This window comes from Ostrea edulis, chromosome 10 (genome assembly GCF_947568905.1).
Source record: "Ostrea edulis chromosome 10, xbOstEdul1.1, whole genome shotgun sequence".
In the NCBI taxonomy this organism is placed as follows: domain Eukaryota; kingdom Metazoa; phylum Mollusca; class Bivalvia; order Ostreida; family Ostreidae; genus Ostrea; species Ostrea edulis.
In genome coordinates this window covers 36,918,528-36,942,698 of record NC_079173.1, presented here as the reverse complement: position 1 = coordinate 36,942,698, position 24,171 = coordinate 36,918,528, and the positions used below count along the sequence as shown (strand labels likewise).

The 24,171-nt window shown below is 35.5% G+C and overlaps 2 protein-coding genes across 2 annotated transcripts; both read right to left on the bottom strand.

The window, feature by feature from the left end:
- Positions 1-1,538: 1,538 nt before the first annotated feature.
- LOC130050711 (uncharacterized) lies at positions 1,539-23,754 on the bottom strand. The gene is made up of 2 exons (XM_056150949.1): positions 23,669-23,754; positions 1,539-4,295 (listed from the first exon to the last, which is right to left on the bottom strand). Exon 2 carries the CDS (start codon positions 4,272-4,274, stop codon positions 1,539-1,541), a length of 2,736 nt encoding a protein of 911 aa, XP_056006924.1. The 5' UTR covers positions 4,275-4,295; positions 23,669-23,754.
- Positions 15,307-16,278, bottom strand: LOC130050710 (uncharacterized). Its single transcript, XM_056150948.1, has one exon. It carries the CDS (start codon positions 16,276-16,278, stop codon positions 15,307-15,309), a length of 972 nt encoding a protein of 323 aa, XP_056006923.1.
- Positions 23,755-24,171: the final 417 nt, after the last annotated feature.

The following is a 24,171-nucleotide window of genomic DNA, read 5'->3' as shown; positions in this document are numbered from 1 at the left end:
TCCCTGCTTAATGGCCGTAAGCGCCAAACATAGGCCCAAATTTTGAAGCCTTCACTGGCAATGGCGACGTTTCCATATCACTGAAAGGTTCTCGAGCGGGACGTTAAACAATATTCAACCAACCAACCATATCTAGCGGTCCCGGTTCTAAAGTAATTAGAGTTTTTATGATCAAGGTCGATCAAGATCACTGGAGATGCTAGTTAGTAGATCATAGCACTCTTTTATAATTTCTGAAGAATTCATGACTCTATCTAAAGTAATACCAGTTATATGGTTATTTGGCCTTGATACTTGTTTGTATTCTCGTATTATTTCTGAAAATCCCATCTCTATAAATTCGGATTCGTAAGTCAAAAAGAAAAATTTTTGTTGAAGGTCAGAGGTCAAGGTCAATGGAGGCATTTTACCTTCATAGATTGATTTAGTTACGCCGTTTTGGCAATATTTCAGCCATTTACGGCGGCATTTGACCTTGATACTAATTTGTAGATCCCATCATCCTTTCATCATTTCTGAAGATCCTACATGTATGTCTCTATCAGATCCGGTTGTGAAGTAATACTAATTTTATTTTCAAGTTCACTGGAGTCACTTGATCTCGGTTTCAATATCAGTTTTATGTTTATGGTCAAACTTGACGGTCACTAGAGTCTCTTCACTTCGATACTAGTTTGTAGTTCCTGTCAATATCCGAGGACTTCATGACTCGATCATATTTGTCAAGTTATATCTGGAATTTGAAATTATTTTTTCCCCAGAGTTATATACATTAGTTAGATACATTGGCCTGTCATATCTTTGAATATCTATTACTTTCATCGATAGTTGATGGAGAACAGCTGTGGACAGTTTTAAGCGCAAGAAAGAAGCAGAACAAGCGGAAGAATAAGAACCGGGCGAAATCAACAAGTCTCCAAACTGTGTTTGGGAGACATAACTATGACATTAACATCCATTGATCTGCTCTTGAGTGTTAGGATTGGTGTCCTCCTGAGGTTGAGATTGGTGTCCTCTCGAGTGTTCATATTGGTGTCCTATTGAGTACAAGGTGAAGATAACGAACAGTGATCAATCTCATAACTCCTATAAGCAATACAAATAGATAGTTGGGCAAACACGGACCCCTGGACACACCAGAGGTGGGATCAGGTGCCTAGGAGGAGTAAGCCTCCCCTGTTAAGAATGGTGTCCGATTGAGTGTTGAGATTGGTGTTCTATTGAGTGTTGAGATTGGTGTCCTATTGAGTGTCAAGAATGATGTCCTATTGAGTGTTGAGATTGGTGTTCTATTGAGTGTTGAGATTCGTGTTCTATTGAGTGTTGAGATTGGTGTTCTATTGAGTGTTAAGATTGGTGTCCTATTGTATGTTAAGATTGGTGTCCTATTGAGTGTTAAGATTGGTGTTCTATTGAGAGTTGAGATTCGTGTTCTATTGAGTGTTGAGATTGGTGTTCTATTGAGTGTTAAGATTGGTGTCCTATAGAGTGTGGAGATTTGTGTCCTATTGAGTTTTTAATTTAGTGTCCTATTGCGTTTATAGTTTAGTTTCCTCTACAGAAGTGCGATTAGCGTCCTCTTGAGTGTCAAGACTGATATCCTCTCGAGTGTTAAGATTGATATCCTCTTGAGTGCTAAGATTGGTGTCCTCTCGAGTTTTAGTATTAGTGTCCTCCTGAGTGATAGGATTGGTGTCCTTTAAAGTTTTAGGATTGGTGTCCTCTGAAGTTTTAGGATTGGTGTCCTCTGAAGTTTTAGGATTGGTGTCCTCTCGAGTTTTAGGATTGGTGTCCTCTGAAGTTTTAGGATTGGTGTCCTCTCGAGTTTTAGGATTGGTGTCCTCTGAAGTTTTAGGATTGGTGTCCTCTCGAGTTTTAGGATTGGTGTCCTCTCGAGTTTTAGGATTGGTTTGATTCTCAGGCTCATCTAACAGTGGGATGCAGCAGCATTGATCTTCAATACTATCTGTTTTGACGTCGATTGAATGTTTTTCTTTTTTTACTTTCAATATCAGACAACACTGACATTTATTCGAATGAACTGGACATATACACCCACAACAAAGTGTACAGCAGAAACGAACCACACAGTTAAAACATAGACAACAATTTGGACAATCTTTGAAACAACAGTTCTTAAGACACCAATTTCGCCAGCAATTTTCACATGTCTCTCTTTCTGTACTACTGTCAGAATAATTTATGTCAGGGTATTCAAAGTTTGTTTTGCATTTTCTATATATAAAATCAAAACACCTACCTTTCCTTAACTGGCAAATTTCTGTTTCGGATAAAATATTAACTGTCGTAACAGAGTTGTCATTTATTTCATCTCGCATTCCTTTGACAATTTTCTTTATTTCTAAATGTTTCATATGGACCCTGCTTGTAAAGTCGGTTACAACCAGAGCTTCAACAAAGCGTGGAGGTCCAAAAAGGAAGAGAAGTGTTATAAAAGTATTCAGATCTGGTTGGGCACCGATTTTTACATATCCAACATTTTTCATCGTATCAAATATTATAGCAAAAAATGAAGCAGATGATATTATCTTTATCAACAGAAAGAATACTTCTACTCTAAGGGGAAAATATTTATCAACAATTTCCTCGAAACATTTAATAGGAATGCGTTTATCGTCCGTAAGATCAAGGACCTCGTCTAGAAGATTTTTATATAGTTTTGTAAATTGATAGATATAGCGACAAATGTATAGCATAAAAGAAGTCATAAATATAACATATATAAATGTTTCTACAGAAAAATGAGGTACAGCTAAAAGCACAGTGTATACAAAAAACTGAATAATATAACTAATACCGTAAAAGAAAATATTAAATGAATAAATGTAAGAAGTGATTATGTATTCCAGAGCCCCAACATGGGCGAACATACCGCCAATAATACCAGTAATGCGAAAGCTAGGTTTTGAAAATATGCACTTACCCACCAACGTAATGCATTTTACATAAAACGCATAAAGAATAAAAACCAACGGACAGAACGTATTACATAAAATCAGTATAACGTTTAAAGGAAATGTAATAATGAATTGCATGTGAGGAAAACTAAGACTGGAAGTAGTAGTGTTAATAAAGAGTACTTTGAACCAAAACTTGTAGGTTAAAATCAAGGATAACTTTTGGATTTTTAATGAAGTCAATGGTTTTTGTGGTTTTTGATGACAGTCACTTGGACGTTGCTCCTTTAGGAAGACAGCGACTGGTATTAGTTTTAGGATGAAATCATAATTATGTAATCCAGTAAAGTCAACGATTAAGAAGTCGTCTAGTATGCCATCAGAGTTTAACAACGATGCTAAGTTGAGAAGAAGGAAATTGAAAATACCCCATACGAGGAACACACTATTTGTTAAGGTGGTGTAGTAGTTTTCAGCATGTTGAAAATTCAGTTCTTTGTTTGAGGATTTCAAAGAGCAGTTGCATAGCTCATATACATGTGATTTAAGTAAATACACAAGTGACGTAACAATGGTAATTATAATTATAATACGTATTGCTGCGTAGTACTTGTTGTTTCCAGTAAAGATCAAACACCTACAAAATCTGACAGGGCTGTAAGGCGAGTCAGATATATAGTACATTTCAAATCTGTTTTCTGTGTCTCGTACATAAAACGATAACTCGATAATAAGTGGGTAGAAAAAATATATCAAAAGGATTATAGAAATGACAATATAATTTATATAGGATTTTCCAACCGTAGAAAATTCCTCTTTATCATCCGCGATGCAAATAAAATCATATCCAATCTGAACGCCCGATATATCACTTACAAAATCTCGTATTTCATCGGCAATGACGTTTGAATGACAAATGTATCCATCTGGTACTTTAAAACTATGGGTCGTGTTCTCATCTATCATGAGTAGCAGGTATTGTGAAAGGTAAATATCAAACTTTGATTTACAAACTTCTGAAAAGCTGCCGATGGATATATTGACACTGAGTGACTCTTGTTTAGCTTTCAAAAGGCCAAAGCTGTACACGTCTACATCCTCTGGGTACCCCAGGACATATTGGTACTTCTTCCCTATCCACACCCAACGCTGTTCTGTTTGTCGCTCAAAGAATTCAGCATTGTCTGTATTAGCTCCCTCAGAAAACACTAAGTCCATGAATATCACATTGGTTCCTTTTTTAATCAAATTATGAAATGTTCCACTCTCTCTCTCTGAAGTGAATTTGATTTGTGAAAACATTCGTCTAGAGGTGTTGTGTCCTGCGCAATTGCAACTCTCATGGTAAGAATGCATATTGGTAACAGCATGATGAACCTGAAAAAAGAAATGATATAAAATAATATAAAATTTCTTTTGGTACAATATGTCAACAAGCTGAAACAGAACATTGATTGACATAGCGTCAAGATACAACGAACATAGAAATAATGACAATGAAATTGAGGTTGCACGAGACTTAAAGGACACATGACACAAAAAATTATTTATCTGCAATCATTGTCTTTATTGTCGTGTTGAATTAAAACTATACAAAAAGCAGATTATTGACAGCTTATAGAAACTATATGTAATTTTGCGCTTTATTAATGAATAAAATAATGATAATTATCACCAAATGAAACTTTTAAATTTATTATATTCATGTACATGGATTTCTGGAAAGAGCAACAAGGATTTCCTTGATAAATTTTCATACAGTGACAGTAGTCCGATGTAACACAAAAAAGACGGAATTTTCAGCTTAACTGTAACGTTTGGGGTGCTTTTTGTCAAGCGTAGAAATGCCCGGCAATATTTTTTCTGTATTTTTCTCTCTTATCATATGTTCTGAGGAATTTCACAACTGTATAAAACCTATTCTGCATTTTCAACAATTTGATACGTAGAGAAAACCTTTTTGCTAGGTCAACTGAGTCACTCAGGCAATCTATTGGAATTGATCTGCGTCCGTCGTTCGTTGTAGGCGTGCGTTAACAATTGAACATTTATATCTTCGTGATAACTACCATTCTAATTCTTTACAAATGTGGTATGAAGCATCTTTGGAACAAGGGCGGGACAAAAATTGTAAATGTCAGGACTCCTGCGCCCTTCGGGGCTCAGGGGCAGAGCAACAACTGCCAAAAGCATTGACCAATTCCAAAAATATATTCTTTTCTACAAACGCAAACGTGTAAGAAAACTGAAATGCATAGTGATGTAGAACAGGAAGTCTTCTACAAAAATTGTAAATTTGATGATCGATTCTGACTTCAGGGCAGGACCAAACTTGGCATATAGTGTTTATATGTAAAACATTTGATAACATCTTATTCAGTACTATTGATACTAAATGGATATTTAAAAAGAACAGGTAGTCCTTTACCAAAATTATAAATTTGATAATCACAGGGGTAGGTGTTTTGGCATAAGGGTAAAGCCAAAGTGATCAGTGATTAAATGTGTTAACAATTTTACATTATTTCACTTTTTCTTGATAACTACCATTCCAATTCTTTTCAAATTTGATATGAAGCATCTTTGGGACAAGGGTGACATAAATTGTAAATTGCAAGACCCTTGCACTGCAAGGCCTTAAGGCGCAGGGAAAAATTGACAATTTTTAAAAATATTGTCTACCACTGCACATTTGTAAGAAAAAACTAAAAGTATTGTGATGTAGAGCAGGAATGCCTCTACCACAATTTTAAATTTCATGATCCCCAGGTTAGAAGTTCTGACACCAGAACAGGGCCGACCTTGGAACATGTATATAATGTTCATACGTAAATCATGTTAAAAATACGTTCTTGAATGCTATTGATACTAAATTGAAGCTATCTGGGCGAGCTTGTTCTGGGTATAGTCAGTTTTTAAATCAAGGTAAGCTACTGACAAACAAGTTGATGGTACAGGTATTTCAACAGTCTCGATTGAAGTCAGCATTTCGCAAATTATATGGTCGTTATAACGATCTAGTTCGTCAATACAACCTCGCATTGGGTCAAATGCTGTCTGACGTGTTTCATACCGATTGTTAAGCCGTTCTTGGCACACTGATTTTGACTGCGGATAACTCCGTTTACCTGATCAGGATATGGGGCTCACGGCGGGTGTGACCGGTCAACAGGGGATGTTTACTCCTCCTAGGCACCTGATCCCACCTCTGGTGTGTCCAGGGGTCCGTGTTTGCCCAACTATCTATTTTGTATTGCTTGTAGGAGTTATGAGATTGACCACTGTTCGTTATCTTCACCTTGCATTTAGAAGAAGTAGACAGTCCTTTACTAAAATTGTAAATGTCATGAATCAAGGCATCTTCAAAAGTCAAGGGTTATTGATTCGTTACCTCGCACTAACCCTTGGCACCAGTCATCATTCAAAACATAGGCTCGAGGCGGAGATTATGATTGGTATTGCAGCCTGTAGCATGGAGCCAATTAGACAAAGGCTTTTCTAATCGGTCGAAAACGAAACTAAACATGCGGCATCGGCAACATGGTGTAGAATTTGTGGTCGTCGATTGATTTGACCCTTTATTTACGAGACTGGCTTCTAAAACCTGGAATCATCAAATCATTAATGCATCTTGTATTTATCTAAATTTTGTGTTCTGCAACGTTTAACAAACTGTTGATAGGTTTCGAGATGATGGGATATTCACTTTACGGGATAAACCTTTCAATTTTTTTAAAGAGGTCGCAGGACAAAAAAAAAACGATGTTAGGTGGTTAGACTAACCTTCTGAGCAATAATAATAATACTAATATTACAAACATTCTGAGAGTATTACATGGCAATACATACATATGTAGTCCCCTACCAGTTCGCGGATATGTTATATATGTAAGGCAGGTCATGCTCCATTTATGCACGCAAACTGCATAATTTTTAAACTATGTTCTACACAGACACTCTTAAATAATTTTGGTTGTTTACATGAGAATAGTCTGTATCATAACAACATGACAAACATGCACTTTCGTATGACGTCATTGCATGACTGTTATAAATAGATCACGAATGTACCTTAATAGAATATGGAAACGTAGCAAACTACCCCAGGATTTAAATAACTGACGATAATGACGGTAAAACACCCATAATCCTACCACTTTCAGTAAGAAACAATTATTAAACATTTAAACACGAAACCATCAAGCCCATGTTTTGCATTTTGCACTGATGTTATTCAGTTTTCTTTAAAATATTTCTTAACAGACTATTCTATCAGTAATTGCCATGTATATTTAGTTTATGACCTTTCACACGAAAGTCTCGAAAAGTATACAGCGTAGTGTGCCACAACAATATTCAAAGTTATGTAACTTGTTATGGCAAAGCAATGCACCAAATATTGAATGAATGTATGCAAGCACAACCAAAACAAGTCCGGAAAACTGATAATTTATGCTAATTTTCTAAGTCCAAGGGCCATATTTTAATGCAAAATCAACGGACCGAGACGAAATTCGAACTTGATCAGTAACTTGTTATGGCAAAGCAATATACCAAATATCAAATGAATATCTGCAAGCACAACCAAAACAAAAGTCCGGGAAACTGATAATTTATGCAATTTTGCTAAGTCCAAGGGCCATAACTAAGTGAGAAATCAAAGTACCAGGACCTAATTCAAACTTGACCTGTAAATATCAAATGAATATCTGCAAGCACAACAAAACTGATAATTCATGCTACTTTTCTAAGCCCAAGGGCCATAACTAAGTGAAAAATTAACGGACAGAGACGAAATTTGTACTTGATCTGTAACTTGTTATGGCAAAACAACGTACCAAATATAAAATAAATATCTGCAAGAACAGAGAAAAATTTGCGGAAAACTGGACTGACGGACAGACGGACGGAGCGCAAACCTAAAGTCCCCTTCGATTTCGTCGGTAGGGGGACTAATAACTTTTATTTATTCAAGATGACACAAAAATTAGCACATATCTATATTGTGGTTCCTGTCTTATAATACAAATATAAAATACGTAAACATGAAATAAGTATTATAAAAATGTTTCAGGGCTTCTTCTATTAAAACACTCACAGCTTTGAAATGCCAGCCGAATGAGAGTTTGAAACATTTTGTGATATTTTGTTCCACAGATATGCAGATGCGTATAATTTTCAGTACCAAAGCTCTTGGTAAATACAATAAATTTGACATATAACCATTCGACCGCTTTGGCGATAGCTGACATCTTTTGTATATTAATACACATATAGGTAATTTGGGATTTGAATATTTAAAATCTTGAACAGAGGCAGCATTTCTAAAATTAAAATAATCCTTAATCGGCATCCAGTTCAAAGATTTGAAAGAGATGATTGAAACTATCTAAAAGTATTGTGAAAAATTCCAAACGACATAAGTTTGTGTTAAAGAACTTCATGGTTGACTGTATCAAAAGCCTTACACAAACCAATGAACATAACCCCTATAAGTTTTCAATCGTCCATATTTGAATCATTTATTAGTAAGACAATGCAACACTGTCAAATATGAATTACTTGGCCTAAATCCTGATTCAATAAACTCAATTGTCTCGAGAAGTCAATGGAGTAAATGTTTTTAGATTCTCGGTATGGTTTTAAAAACCCAAGGCGATAGAATAATGATAATAATCAGCGCAATATTGAAAACGAATGAAATGAGGCATATACTAAAAAGAAAAGGAAACTTTTTTTTATTTCACTACGAGGTTCCACAAGAGTACGATCAACAACAATACTGAACACAGTGAATGAAACACAACAGGAAGGTGTTAAATAAGTTGAAACTTTGAAACTTTTATTTCACTTTTTGGCCTCACATGAAGCCTAAATGTACAAACATATAAAACAAACAATAAAAAAACAGGTAATGAATGGTTAAAATATAACATATGTACAGTATATTGTCACGTTGCTATTGGAAGGAAAATATGGGGTTTTATTTTAAATATTGACATTACCATTGTACAAACTTTGACCAAACCAATAATAATAAATCTGTCATCACTATTAAATAAATTTGCAAAACTAACAGCATGTCTAGCATTGTAAATATTTACAGGTAAAATAAGATGTGTTTGGGAATCACAAATGCCCCTGATAATGGACAAATATCTTGGTACCATTAGAAAGATCCTGTCACAAGAAATCCTCATGTACAATATGAAAGCTAAAAATTTTAACATATAGAAGTTAAGACCAATGTCATTTTTTGAAAAGTAGATAAAATACCAAGGTCAAAAGGTTTCTACTCACGGAAAGGTCTTATCACAAGGATTACTGATGTGAAATATCAAAGATCTAGCTCTTACTGTTCAAAGGTTATTGGTAAAGTTAAAGTTTTCAAAGAGTAGGTCAAACACCAAGTATAAGGTCACAGGGTAAAAAATGTTTGTACCCATGGAAAGGTCTTGTGACAAGAACTACTGATGTGAAATATCAAAACTATTCAAAAGTTATTAGCCAGGTTCAAGTTTCAGTCAGAATGACAGAAATACAGAATGACGGACAGGACAAAAACAATATGCCCCTCGATCTTCGATCTCGTGGGCATAAAAAGTACGAACACTAAATATTAGTCACATTAAAACAAAAGTACGTACCATCTACCATTCTGTGTTTAGTGAACCAAAAGTGATAAAAGCTCTAGATAGATTACACGAGGAATGTTTTGGTTCCAGCTGACAGATCTTGTAACAACATTGTCTTTGTTTGTAAGGCTCATTATTACAACCGTATTTTCAACGAACTTGGCATTAATTCCACTTTTGGTATTAATCGTACTTATACTCCAACTGCCGTTTCTAAATATGAAACTGTTCAAAAGCATGCTTCAGTTTTACACACATTTAATATTCCAGTCAATGGGTCGGATGAATATGACTTACCATACCTAATCTGGATTCCTAAACTTCATAAATACCTTTACATAGATACATTGCTGGATTCAATAACTAAGCCCCTATCTTTTCTCCTCACAAAAATATTAACAGCTATGAAGGAGAAACTTTCAAACTTACTGTGCGCCTACATATGTCAGAAGTGGTGTAAATCAAATGTGGATTCTAAAAACAATCTAAAGGATTTCTTTGAAATCGCAAAATTTTCTCAAATCAACAACATCAAAACGTAGGACTATTCAGCACTTACACGACCATTCCTCCCGATAAATTAAAGTCTAATGTTTTTGACATCATAGACAGTTGCTTTTTCAACAGAAATGGAAAACGTGGCTTAGTTATAGACATGAATAGTGATCAATCTCCTAACTCCTATTAACAATACAAAATAGAGAGTTGGGCAAACACGGACCCCAGGTTATACCAGAGGTGGGATAATGTGCCTAGGAGGGGTAAGTATCCCCTGTTTGCATTTAACAAATTGTCTAAACATAGTATATCTAATTTATTCTAGTAGTACATATTCAGCCATGATTTCGTTATTATATCATCATTATAACAAGATAACAATTATCTGAGATTCCAGCATTTAAAATGTGTCATTTAATTGTTTATAGGTATACTTGTAACGGAAGATGATCAGGTCCAGACGTTAGAAAACTATCACCAGAATGTTCCTTAATTCCGAGTAATCTTAAAGGTTACATAAAAATTTATCTGTTTCTCCGTTCATCCAACACCTTAAAATTGTGAGAAGGATAAAGACTGCTACTAAAACACTGGTTCATATGTTCCTTATGGTGAAAGAAAAATGCTTGTTTTGTCAATGTCAAGGGAATATTTTCATGGGTAAATGTGAAGGAAAAACATTCATAAGTTAATACTTAGTTTTGAGGAACATGCTACTTACAATGTTAGGGCTAAGTATCAATAAAAATAATGTTCTTTACATTCTAATTTTGACTACGGATCTGATCAAGATACAGGGTTCACGGCGGGTGTGAACGGTCAATAGGGGATGCTTACTCGATGCAACCTTTGATATGTGAAGCGCTCCGGGTTTGCCCTTCAGGCTCTTCATCTTGTAATCTTTATAGGATTTATGAAATTGATCACTATTATCTTCAATTTTTCATTAGAATGAAATATTTCTTCAATTCGATAAATATAACAAAGCCATCTTAGAACTAATATTGATCGATACTAAAAACAAGTGTCGACAAAGACACTGCCAAAGCCATGATTTGGCGAAAAATGGTTTATTGGGATACTAATTCTTTCTTTGATCATTACTGCGTTGCAAGTAAGGATATGCTTTTAAATACGAAGTAATAGAAAATGTGGAGAACGGAAAAACATGTGTATAATCTAAAACCTGACATCCAAACAGTGCACAAATATCTCCAATTTATACATTATACTTACATGTTTCCAAAATTTTCCACAATCTTGTCATTAAATTAATTTAGAACTTGTGCGTGATCTTCTTGTATTATGTCGACACAATGAATCACTATGACTGTTTGGCAGGGTTTGTCATGGCTTAATATATAAATCAAAAGAATCACTATGACTGTTTGGCAGGGTTTGTCATGGCTTAATATATAAATCAAAAGATTCACTGAACAATGGTATGAACAATTAGGGTAAGCGAGTGTTTAAACAATGAAATGGATGTAACATTAGACATAGAATTAGTTAGTCGTACAATGAAAACGCTACATAATGACAATGATCTACACTGACTTTCTCAATAGTGTAAGGCGTAGCAAGTTAAATGAAAATAAGAAAATGACAAAAGCCCAATTATTGGCCCGGGACCCTGGAAAACAATAGAAACCTAGGACGGACTTCACCGGCAATGGTGACGTCTCCATATGAGTGAGATATTCTCGAGAGGGACGTTAAACAGTATACAATCAATCAATCAAAGATCAAATTTCGGCCATATGTCGACGAGTACCTGCTTTGGAGCAAGGTGCACCGATACATTCGCCTCATGCAGCAAATGTTGGCCAATACCATGACAAACTGCCGATTAACTAATCAACTGGCTTTAACAAACTGTTGCAGTGGGGAGTGTTGTGCATCTTCCATGAGAATAGTGTAAAGACCCCCTTGAATGGCATTGAAAGAAAATAACCTGACAAGTAGCGGTTAGATGAACCCCGTCTCGATACAAAACAGGGGAAGAAGACTTATGATCTGGGTATGAAATATATCCTCTGCCCCTTTGGATTATGAATGTGTTCATCGCACTATTTATTCTCTTGCGGGACTTTTCTGCAGAAGTTAAAGAGAACATGTGACGATAATAAGTGCGAGGCAAAAATTCAGACCAAATAAATCTGCAATTTGGTAAGGATTGATAAAGGTTGTAAATAGGTTGTTTTATAAACATTTGCAACTGTTTTAAGGACATTGTACCATACCAATTGTTAGGCCATTCTTGGCACACCGATTTTGACTACGGATAACTCCGTTTACCTGATCAGGATATAGGGCTCAAGGCGGGTGTGACCTGTCGACAGGGGATGCTTACTCTTCATAGGCACCTGACCCCACCGCTGGTGTGTCCAGGGGTCCGTGTTTGCTCAACTATCTATTTTGTATTGATTATAGGAGTTATGAGATTGATCACTGTTCGTTATCTCCACCTTTATAAGAGTTATGCGATTGGTCACTGTTCGTTATCTTCACCTTTCAACAATGCATCATTATAACACCCGGGGGCCAAACTAACACTTGAATTTTTTTGTTCCCAGTCCAAATATTATTATGTGAAGTTATTTTACTATTTAAATTTTAATTATTTACATGTCCTTATAATTCCATTGATTATTTATGCTTATTCAGTATTCAATGCATTCACTGTTCGTTATCTTCACCTTTTACTCATTAACTTAACCTTCTATTTTGCTTATTATTGATATGATAGGCCACCATACTGTGGTTTCAGTGGGTGAAACGTCACAATATCACAAATTACGTCGTATGAGCGTCTTCACATCGGCTGCCATGTAACTAATCTATTCATTTGCCATCTTCAATTTGCTTCCAATATCATTTGTAAGTTTCCTTCCGGTTGGTGAGTAAATTTTTTTACTTATATATGTATAACTAAGGTTTTATCATGCATGTTTACAAATATGTAAACAATTTCGTGTGTTTATAAGTATGGAAACCACTAAGCATTATAATTCTAATGTTAAATTTTATATGTTTATTAATATAGAAACAACTACATGTGTTATACTTATATAAACAACTAAGCATATAATTCGGGTTTTCTATCGTGTATAACTATATGTTTATCAGTATGTAAACATTTAGATATAAGTATGGTAGCATATTAATATTATAAATATAAACTTTGCGTTTTTATCGTATTAGTTTATATAAACATCTAGTTAAAGACCCAACTTTAAGTTAACGCCCTCAAATTTTACCTGTGTGGTGATCAATGATAAGCCGCCGGTCAATCAAACTTGTTGATTGACATTTGCAGAGACCATGGTCTACTGCTACCTGAGAAAGATGTTTTGATAACAATCATGGCTAATGATGATCGGCAGTCTTTAGATCTCAAGGAAAGCCCTGGTATAGCATTGACTCGCACCTAGAATATTTTAATGGCTAACGTCCCCTACACAATGCTATTGATTATCGTATTTTCTCTCTCCATTTATATACATGTATTATAGATTAAACAATCAGAAATCAAATAATAATAATAAAAAACAAAACAAACAAACATAAGTTATTGGAATATTTTCTATTAATGATTTATTATGACTTTATATTGATAAAAAAGGAACAATTCTTTATTAGCGCAGCACATTAACATGTAATGGTTATATTGCCCATGCGTAAAACTGTTACAGTTGTAAAAAAGTGTTTCTGTTTGGGATACCACATGGATTATAAATTACACAATCAGAAATCAAACAATAGTAAAATAGCCTAAATAAGTTATTGAGATATTTCTATTCATAATTTATCACGGCTTTATATTGAGAGAGAGAGAGAGAGAGAGAGAGAGAGAGGGTTGTTTTTTTTAATATTTGTAAAGAGAGAAATGTGTAAAACTAGAACTAATAAAGATATATGAAATGATATGGCATGACAATAGTGTTGCATACGTATGACAATAATGACTAATTTAGTCAATGATTGAGAGTAAGGGAGAGGGGGGGGGGGGTCTAGCTATGTGTCAGCTTCTGTTTGGGATATCATCGTTACACAAACACTACGTCCAAAGAAACCCTAAAGAGAGAGGGAGGAGGGGGGTAGACTTCGTGTCAGCTTCTGTTTGGGATACTACCATTACACAAACACTACAGCCACAGAAACTCTACAGGCGGCCCATATTGAGGGGTATCTTGATCATTTTTCATTTGGTTGTACATGTACACAGATCTACTTGGATTTATTCATTCTCTCGAAACATGGATATTTTACCTACTACACCCACGGCGCCGCGAACTCCCAGGACACCAGGAAGTGCCCGGAAACGCCGGGTAATATTATATTTAGGAAATTATTTATATACGATATATAACAGTTTAATTAGAAGTTTTAAAAAGCACAGGTTTAGAAATGGGCTAAAGCTGTTATCTGTAATTGTACTGACACGAAAGACTAGGTTCCTGTACGTCAGTTTATTCAATTAATAGTAAAAAGCTGTAACAAAAATAAATACACAATTACATAAAGAAATTCAGAATAACTTACAATAAAGGTATTCACTCACGATTGACAAATAATTAGTATTTTAAGAATATGAAAATTTGTATAAACAATTAACTTCACATTATACCAATTAATTATGCAGTATTCAAAAAATATAAATACTAGTATGACTATAAAGTAATATCGAATAAAAGGAAATTATTACTTTTACTACATATATCTCATAAACAATGGTTGACTATGCACGAACTATTTCCCACCAAACAGGTACATTGTTTACCTGCACTTACATCCAAACAGATAAATACTGCATGTCATAAATAAATGAAAATATAATAAAAACTTACACTGTGGGACTACAGGATACGATAAGGGGTTGTACTCTGTACAAGGTGTGGTGGCATCTTTGCCGTATGTAGTGCGCGTGGAGACTTCTGTCTCTGAGCATCTATGTCGACTGACAAATCTGATTGTACTAACTGGAGAGTTTAAGACAAGGGCAGTAACTCATGAAAAGTTCTACTTCTGAGTAATTCGTACGTAAAAATATTCGTGTTACACAACACTCCCCGCCTAATATCAATAAGATATTACTCCAAAAAAAAAATATATATATATATAATCAGAAAAAGACAAAAAATACAAAAGGTTATGCATCAAAAAATACAAAAACACAACATACCGTTGTTCCGAACAACTTATATCATGATTTACAGTTCACAATTCACTACTATCTTATATAGTCGCCTTGACTATTCAATCAATAACACAACCTCAGTTATGGGTCTCACATAATAAACAGGTTTGTTATCTTTGATCACACGGATTTCAATTGTCCGAACTTTGCCATCACTGTCACTCGGAAATACACGATTCACAAGACCAACAGGCCATTGTCCGCGATACAAGGATTTGTCACGTAGAAGGACTACATCACTTGGTTTCAGATCAGGTTTAACGTTCTGCCACTTTCGACGGATTTGTAGATTTTGAATGTATCTTTCCTTCCAACGTTTCCAAAACGTGTTTGAAAGCTGCTGAACATGCTTCCATTGTACTGTATAAATGTACTTTAGGCTTGTAGAGTCGACAGGTATCACATCGGTGTTGAAATTTTTCTGCGTCAAAAGCAATGACGGACTGACAATAATAGGATCTTCTGAATCTGTAGAGATGGAACAAATCGGTCTTGAATTCATAATTGCTGTAACTTCACACATAAATGTACACAACACTTCATGAGAAAGTTCCTTAGCTTTTGTGTTGAGTAGCATGGCATCAAGAATTTTTCTGGCAATGCCAATCATTCTCTCCCATGATCCGGCCATGTGAGATGCATGAGGGGGATTAAATGTCCATTTGATTCTGGCTGAAGATAAAAAGTTCTGTACTGGTACATCCTCTATGAACAAAGCATTTGCATGTAGGTCATCTAGAGCTCCTATGAAATTTGTCCCACGATCCGAGCGAAATTCTTGAACAGGCCCTCGCAAGGAAATGAATCGTCTCAGTGCGTTTATAAAAGATGAACTGCTGAGATCCTCGATTATTTCAATGTGTACGGCTCTCGTTGCTATACAATTGAAAAGTAGAGCCCATCTCTTAGAATGTGCGAGTCCTCCTCTGGTTTTTCGTGCAACAACATTCCAAGGCCCGAAAACATCAACTCCTACTATGGTAAATGGTGATGATGGAACAACTCTATCTGCTGGTAAATTTGCCATAATTTGTTGTTCAGTAGGCCTCCTAAGTTTCCTACAGGTCACGCAATAATGAATTATGGAACTGACGAGTCTCTTGACGCCCAGGATCCAGTAACCATTGGAACGGATAGCTCCCTCTGTGAATAGTCTCCCCTGGTGTTGGATCAAGTTATGGAATCTTATAACGAGTAATCTGGCAAGATGTGATTTTCCATGAAGGATAATTGGATGTGCTTGATCCAAAGGAAATGATGCTTGATTAAGTCGTCCTCCAACACGAAGAATTCCATCCTTGTCAAGGAAAGGGCTGTGTTGTGCAAGTATACTTTTGCGTGGAATGGGTCAGTATTGCGTAAGACAACTTATCTCCTCTTTAAAATACATCTGCTGAGAACAACGCAGAACATATTTTTCAGTCTCTAGTGTCTCTTCAACACTTTTTGGAGGAAAAGTCAATGTTTTGCCTTTTCTCAAACAACACACTCTGAGTAGGAATCTGAATGCACAAATAAGTTCATTCCATGATGAAAATTTCACAAATTTAGAAACGACAGTTTCTTCAACCGAGCTCTTTTTCACTATTGGTCTTACATTTTTGTCATCATTCGGCTCAATAAGTGGAAAGTCTAATGGATCTGCAGCAGCATCCGAGAGAGAAAAAAGCTGAGCTGGTCCTGTAAGCCACTTTCTATGGATCTCGGCAGCACAGGTTGTAGACCTTGTTCCAATATCTGCTGGATTATTTTCCGTTGAAACAAATTTCCACTGTTCAGGCTTTGAGGTTGATGAATGATACTGACACGGTTACTAACATAGTTATAGAAACGTCTTGACTGGTTTTTGAGATAACCCAACACAACTTTTGAGTCTGTATAGTATCTCACTACATCTGACGGTAAGTCCAAGTTTGTTGTAATGATTACACTCAAATCGGTTGCTAACACGGCACCACATAATTCCAATCGTGGAACTGTATGTCCAGATAGTGGCGCTACTTTAGATTTTCCAATGATAAATCCAACATTCACTTCACCCTGGTCATTAATGGTGCGCAGATGAGCAACGGCTGAGATTGCTTTTTCTGAAGCATCTGAGTAGATATGCACCTCACGAGAATGTGCTTCACTGAATGAGGTACATGTAAACATTCTTGGTACACGAATTTCAGTGAGTGAATTTAAAGCTTCTCTCCATGTAAGCCACTCCTTCTCACGATCGTCAGGTAAAGCATCATCCCAGTCGTTGTTTCCTTCACATATTTCACGATAAAGGATTCTACCATGAATCAAGAGTGGTGCAATATATCCGAGAGGATCAAACAAACTATTAACAACTGAAAGAAGTCCTCTTTTAGTGAAAGGTTTGTCATGAACATGAAGGCTGAAGGTAAGTTCATCAGAGTTAATATCCCAGGAAAGCCCTAAGCTCTGTTGCATTGGTAATTCCTCTGTAGCTAAGTCTATTGACTTCAAATTTTTCACTAGGTCCTCATATGGAAATTGACTAAGGACATCTAATCTGTTCGACGCAATTTTATGAAGTCGAATTTTGCCTTCCTCGAAAAGCACTGACTGAGTTTTACGTAAGAGGTTCACAGCTTCAGAACTTGATGGCACAGATGTAATTCCATCATCCACGTAAAAGTTTCTATGAACGTATTCTTTCACATCATAATCTGCCTTTTCAACTGTTTTTGGAGACCATACATGGCAACAGCGGGCGATGGTGTGTTACCAAATACATGAACTCGCATGCGGTATTCAATGAGCTTGTCACTAGGGTCACTATTACGATACCAAAAGAATCTCAAAAAGTCACGATGTTCTTTTGTCACGAGAAATTGATAAAACATCTGCTCGATATCAGCTGTAATTCCGACTGCTTCTCGACGGAAACGTAACAAAACTCCAGTCAGATCATTCATGAATTTTGGTCCACTTAACAACACACTGTTTAATGACACTCCTTGATATTTGACAGATGAATCGAAAACACCTCGTATCTTGTCTGGTTTTCTGGGATGGTACAAGCCAAATAATGGTAAATACCAACACTCTTGATTTGGTTCTAACGGTGGAGCTACTTCCATGGTACCACTTTCCTGCAGGTTTTTCATAAATGTCACTAAATGATCTTGTTTCACAAGATTTTTTCGCAAACTAATGTCAAGTATTCCTGCACGTTTTAAGGCCTGCGATCTGTTGTTAGGTAATCTTTGACGTGGAGTTTTAAAAGGTAGGGGCGCTTTCCAGTAACCATCTGTTTCCTTCTGAAACCCTTTGTCCATGATATCTAAAAATTCACGGTCATCTATCGACAGTCCTTCTTTGTTGTCATCTGACTGAACATGAAACACATTATCATGAATCTTGCAGTTGGAAATGTCTTTCATTTGGAATGAATTCATACATGGTCTAAAGATTGTTTCACGATGATTGTCGATTACTGTAGTTTTGAATGATGAAACGCACTTGGGTTTGTGAAACTTTCCTAAACACACATCTCCAATCACAACCCATCCAAGATTCAAACGTTGCGCAAATGGTGTGTTTTTAGGGCCAATGCGTTGATCATGAACGTGATGAGCCTCCATCAAGTCACGTCCAATCAATAAGAGTATCTCGGCGTCTGGATCAAGCGGTGCAATGGGTAAGTCACATAAATGTGCATGAGCACTAATCACTTCTGGAGTCGGAATTTCCTTTCTATCATCCGGTATATCATTACATTCTGTAACGACTGGAAGTTTCATGGAGGTAGATCCATCTAAAGATGATACCACAAATCCTGATGTTCTTCGTCCACTCATCTGTTGACGACCAGCACAAGATGATAACGTGAAGCACTGAGAAGTAGATTTTGGATGAGAAGTATTGTGAATAGGACACTTCATCATTTCCTCACATTCTGTTTTCTTAACAGTCACATTTTTGCTTACGGCTGATTTCTTCACGGTGTCTTCATATGAAAAGCTAGGATCATTCAAAGTTGTTGCTATCTCACTGATGAAATCACATAGCACAGTGAATGGCGGAAATATACAGTCATGCTGTTGTTTGTATTTGCTAGCTTTACTGGTCCATTTCCTTTGTAGAAAACTAGGTAGTTTGGTTATAATTGGTTTTACTCCAACTGATGTGTCATAATAGCTGAGCAAATCATGATATTTTGGATTTCTCTTCAGGTAAGAAACTTCAGAAAGTAGATCTGACAATTCATAAAGTTTCTTTGTATCACAATCCATTAGCTTTGGAAATTTCGTCATTCTGTTTTTCAAAGAAGCTTCCACCATTTCTGGCGAGCCATACCTTTCTTCCAATCTTTTCCATAAATTGGTAAGTCCCAGAAGTGGGTTATCGATAGTTGAAGCTCTGATACTTCTTGCATGGTGTGCGGATGTGGGTCCTAACCAGCGGATAAGTAAATCCATTTCTTCTGATGGTGAAATGTTCAAACCATGGCATACAGATTTGAAACTAGTTTTCCAAGTTGTATAATGTTCAGCTTTGTCATCAAACTGAGTCATCCTTGAAATCATTAGGTCCTTTTTCAATATGTGGTTGGTTAAGTGAGAGAACTGTGTACTTTCACTTTCACGCTGAAGTGATGTTGCAACAGATGGAAAAGTCTGAGTAGGTATTCGTGCTGCACTTTCACTTTTAGGTTGAAGTGTCGTAATAGATTGAAAAGTCTGAGTAGGAAGTTCAGTGGCACTTTCACTTACATGAGTTTTAGGTTGCGCAGACGACATGCCATTCTGGAGAATCTGTGTGGGAGGTCGAGGTGGAATAAATGTTTCAGCTTCTGGATTAAGCTTACTTGGTTGAACTATGGAATTATGTGAAAAACCAGTGTCACTAGTGTTTTTCTGACTGTCATTGTATTCTATCACGTCAGCCACATATTTCCTTGTGCGCTCGGTTGAGTCGACATACTCTGAATTTGAGTCACATTCTAATTCAAATTGCTCCATTGCTTGTAGTTCAGCATCAGCGACTGCTTTTTCCTTACGCACACTGAGGAGTTCCAGTTCTGTCTGAAGATCAATAGATTTTCGAACATTTTCTGCCTTTCTGTATAGTTCCACTTCCTCTAGTTTTGCTTGCTGTTTCTTGAGTTCTGCTTCCATCATGGTAAATTCAAGTTTTGCTTTGGCTGCTTCCGCCTTTGCACGTTGTTTCATTAAGGTAGAAGATGATGATCCTGATTTGGTGATTGTCCTAGACTTTTTGTTACTCAAACTAGATCTGCTTGTCGTTGACTTGGGAACATCATGTCCTGACTTCTCATGAACATCAACACACACTTTACTGCTAATGTTCTTAATAACAGTGTCTAATTCATTTAAGACAGTCTCTAATTTGTCATCTACTTTACTCAGTATAACAGTGTGAGCTAAAAACTCTTGCTGACTGTCTTCTGTATTTGTTCTTTGTAAATATTCACAGAATTCTTGTGACTTTTGTTTATACTGGTGAGCTAGGTTCATTACACTTTCTTTGACTAACAGTGCCATATCCTTCTTGTTCTCACATTCATTATATAAATCAATGTCATTGTCTATTTTTCTTTTAAGTTGACTTAAACTGTAACAGAACTGCTTAACATTGTCTTCATACACTGCCTGTCCTGATGCTGTGAGTTTCTTTATGCGGCCAGTCCTCGGAAACTGAAGTGTAGACGCTTCCATAGTCTTTTTACTGTACTGACACGAAAGACTAGGTTCCTGTACGTCAGTTTATTCAATTAATAGTAAAAAGCTGTAACAAAAATAAATACACAATTACATAAAGAAATTCAGAATAACTTACAATAAAGGTATTCACTCACGACTGACAAATAATTAGTATTTTAAGAATATGAAAATTTGTATAAACAATTAACTTCACATTATGCCAATTAATTATGCAGTATTCAAAAAATATAAATACTAGTATGACTATAAAGTAATATCGAATAAAAGGAAATGATTACTTTTACTACATATATCTCATAAACAATGGTTGACTATGCACGAACTATTTCCCGCCAAACAGGTACATTGTTTACCTGCACTTACACCCAAACAGATAAATACTGCATGTCATAAATAAATGAAAATATAATAAAAACTTACACTGTGGGACTACAGGATACGATAAGGGGTTGTACTCTGTACAAGGTGTGGTGGCATCTTTGCCGTATGTAGTGCGCGTGGAGACTTCTGTCTCTGAGCATCTATGTCGACTGACAAATCTGATTGTACTAACTGGAGAGTTTAAGACAAGGGCAGTAACTCATGAAAAGTTCTACTTCTGAGTAATTCGTACGTAAAAATATTCGTGTTACACAACAGTAATACATAAATATGACCAAGTTTGAAGGCTTACGGGAAATAGAAATGCGGTATGCATGTAGGAAGAAATTTTAATTTTTTGGGGGGGCACAAATCAAGACACTAAGCATAATTTGTGATAACCTGAGAAGTTTCCTGTGTATATCTTAAAAATATACACAACAACCGATCTCTTGGTCAGGTAAATTCCAGGTAAATAACATTGACCATGGATAAGCTCTGCCCACATTCACTGATCCGTGGAGAAACCGTACGGTGTTTTTTGGGGGGGTCTTTAAAGTATAGATGCAGCTATGCATAAAATTCAGGTATATTATAAATATATGCAAATATACATAAAATTCAGGTATGTTGTTATACGTGTGTATTTTGTAAACTTCTCCTTTTATGACAACCATTTAGATGCAATGTCGCAGTTTGTATGTATGCAGGCCTGCTGCATACTATTATATTAAATATATGTAAGCTTGTCGGATGTGTGCGATTTGTGATTTTGCATCTATTCTATATTTTCATTATTTGATTAAATCGATAGTTTATGTAATTAAGTATACCACTTCTTATGGTTGATATTTTATCTGTCATACAATTTTAACGTAAGTACTAACTCACCACTTATTACATTTTGCATCTTCAGTTTTATACACATAATACATACTATCGAATAAGAATTATGGAGCCATGTCGTGCTACGGCTGGATCTAGCTACAGAAACATGGTACAGGGTCTGAGGTGTAGCACCTGACGACGACCTCAAAATTCTTGTCTGGCACAATTTACAACTAATAACTAGTGGCACTCTATTATGAAAATTTTCTTTGGCGACCCTACCCTAATTCTTTTCTGTATATAATTTAGTTATTTCACATGTATATACATACCTACATCCCTATTACTATTACCTGTTACTAATATTACTAATTATTACTTTCTGTTAAAATCCAGATAAATAAAAAATATTTTAAATATCAAATTTTAATTTACTTATTATTTTCTTTTTTTAATTTTAAATTACTTATTTCATAAATTAAATAAAAATTATTATTAAAAAATATTAAATATATAAAAATATAATTCATTTTATTTTTTATCTTTTTATTTAGTTTTGATAAATATAAGCTGCTTCTTTATATCATTATGATTTATGACCTATGACCACATGTATGTGTCCGGCCATCAAAAGACAGTACCACAGTTATCAGACGTGTTGGTACACAATGGTCATTATTTATTTATATTTATTTGTTTTTAAACCATGGGACAACCCATACGTCTAATATGTATGTTACTACAACACACTTCAACTTCACTACGATTATTGCGTTGGACGAGAAGATACGATGTGTTTTCATGATTTTCCCCTTAAATTGTCGCTCTGGACTGAAACTACCATTATAAACACATTCACAATACTGAGTTTCAAATTTTGAAATTATGAACGACCGTTCATTTTGTCCTTGGGTCAACTATTCGTCATGACGAATTACAATTGCATTCGTGAAATCATTATCTAATTTCCAATTTAGACGGAGATCATTTATGTAACATAAGGAATATTCAATTTGGAGCCCGAAGTGACTTCCTAATAATCACGTTTTCTTTACTGTACAGTATACGATAGCAATGAATATTGCATAATTACAGCACTCAATTATTCAAAAATTGTTCTTAAATTCATTTGAATTAAAGATATCGTCCATTCAAACCATGTGTGCAACAATTCATACAGGCATTAATTTAAAAGAAAAGCCTTCCTTTATACAATAGTATTTAATTGAGATTGCCTGTGCTTGGGCAGGGTTTCATCTAGTAATAACTAATATTTATCAAAAGTGTCAACAAAACACTATCAAAACCATGATTTGTCTGAAAATGGTTTATTGGGATATACATTCTTTCTTCGATTTTTACATTGCTGAAGATATTGTTTTGTAGCATGTACATTTATACTGATGTTTTATTTCAAGTTAGGCAATGATTTTAGATATTAAGTAACAGAAAATGTGGAGAATGGGAAAACATAAATCTGACATCCAAAACAGTATAGAAATATCCCCAATTTTACACAATACTTACATGTTTCCAAAAACGTTCAACAATCCTGTCATTAAATTAATTTAGGACCTGTGCGTGATCTTCTTGTAATTATGCTAAACTATAAACTGAATTGCTTTGAAAGATACGTTTTTGCGAAACACAATAGAACAAGTGATGTAAATAGATTATTAGATAAACTGCACGAATGTTAATAAGTTTCAAACATTTAAAGAGACAACTCGGAACGTTTTTCAGAAGGGGGTCAAATATTTTACGAACGTCACACTTATGCCTGAAGAAGACATACTTATCAGAAAAAGAGATCGTTAATTAGTACAGCCATATCTCTTGTAAACTCCCGAGTTACATCAAGGTTAGATTACTGTACGCTCTCTTGGTTGGTGACAGTCCTGAGCAAGCTCCAACATATCTAGAACACTGCCGCACGTCTCATATCCAGGACTTCTCGTTCCATCCATACCACTCCAATACTAAGAGAACTACACTGGTTGCCTGTGCAGTATAGGACACAATATAAGATA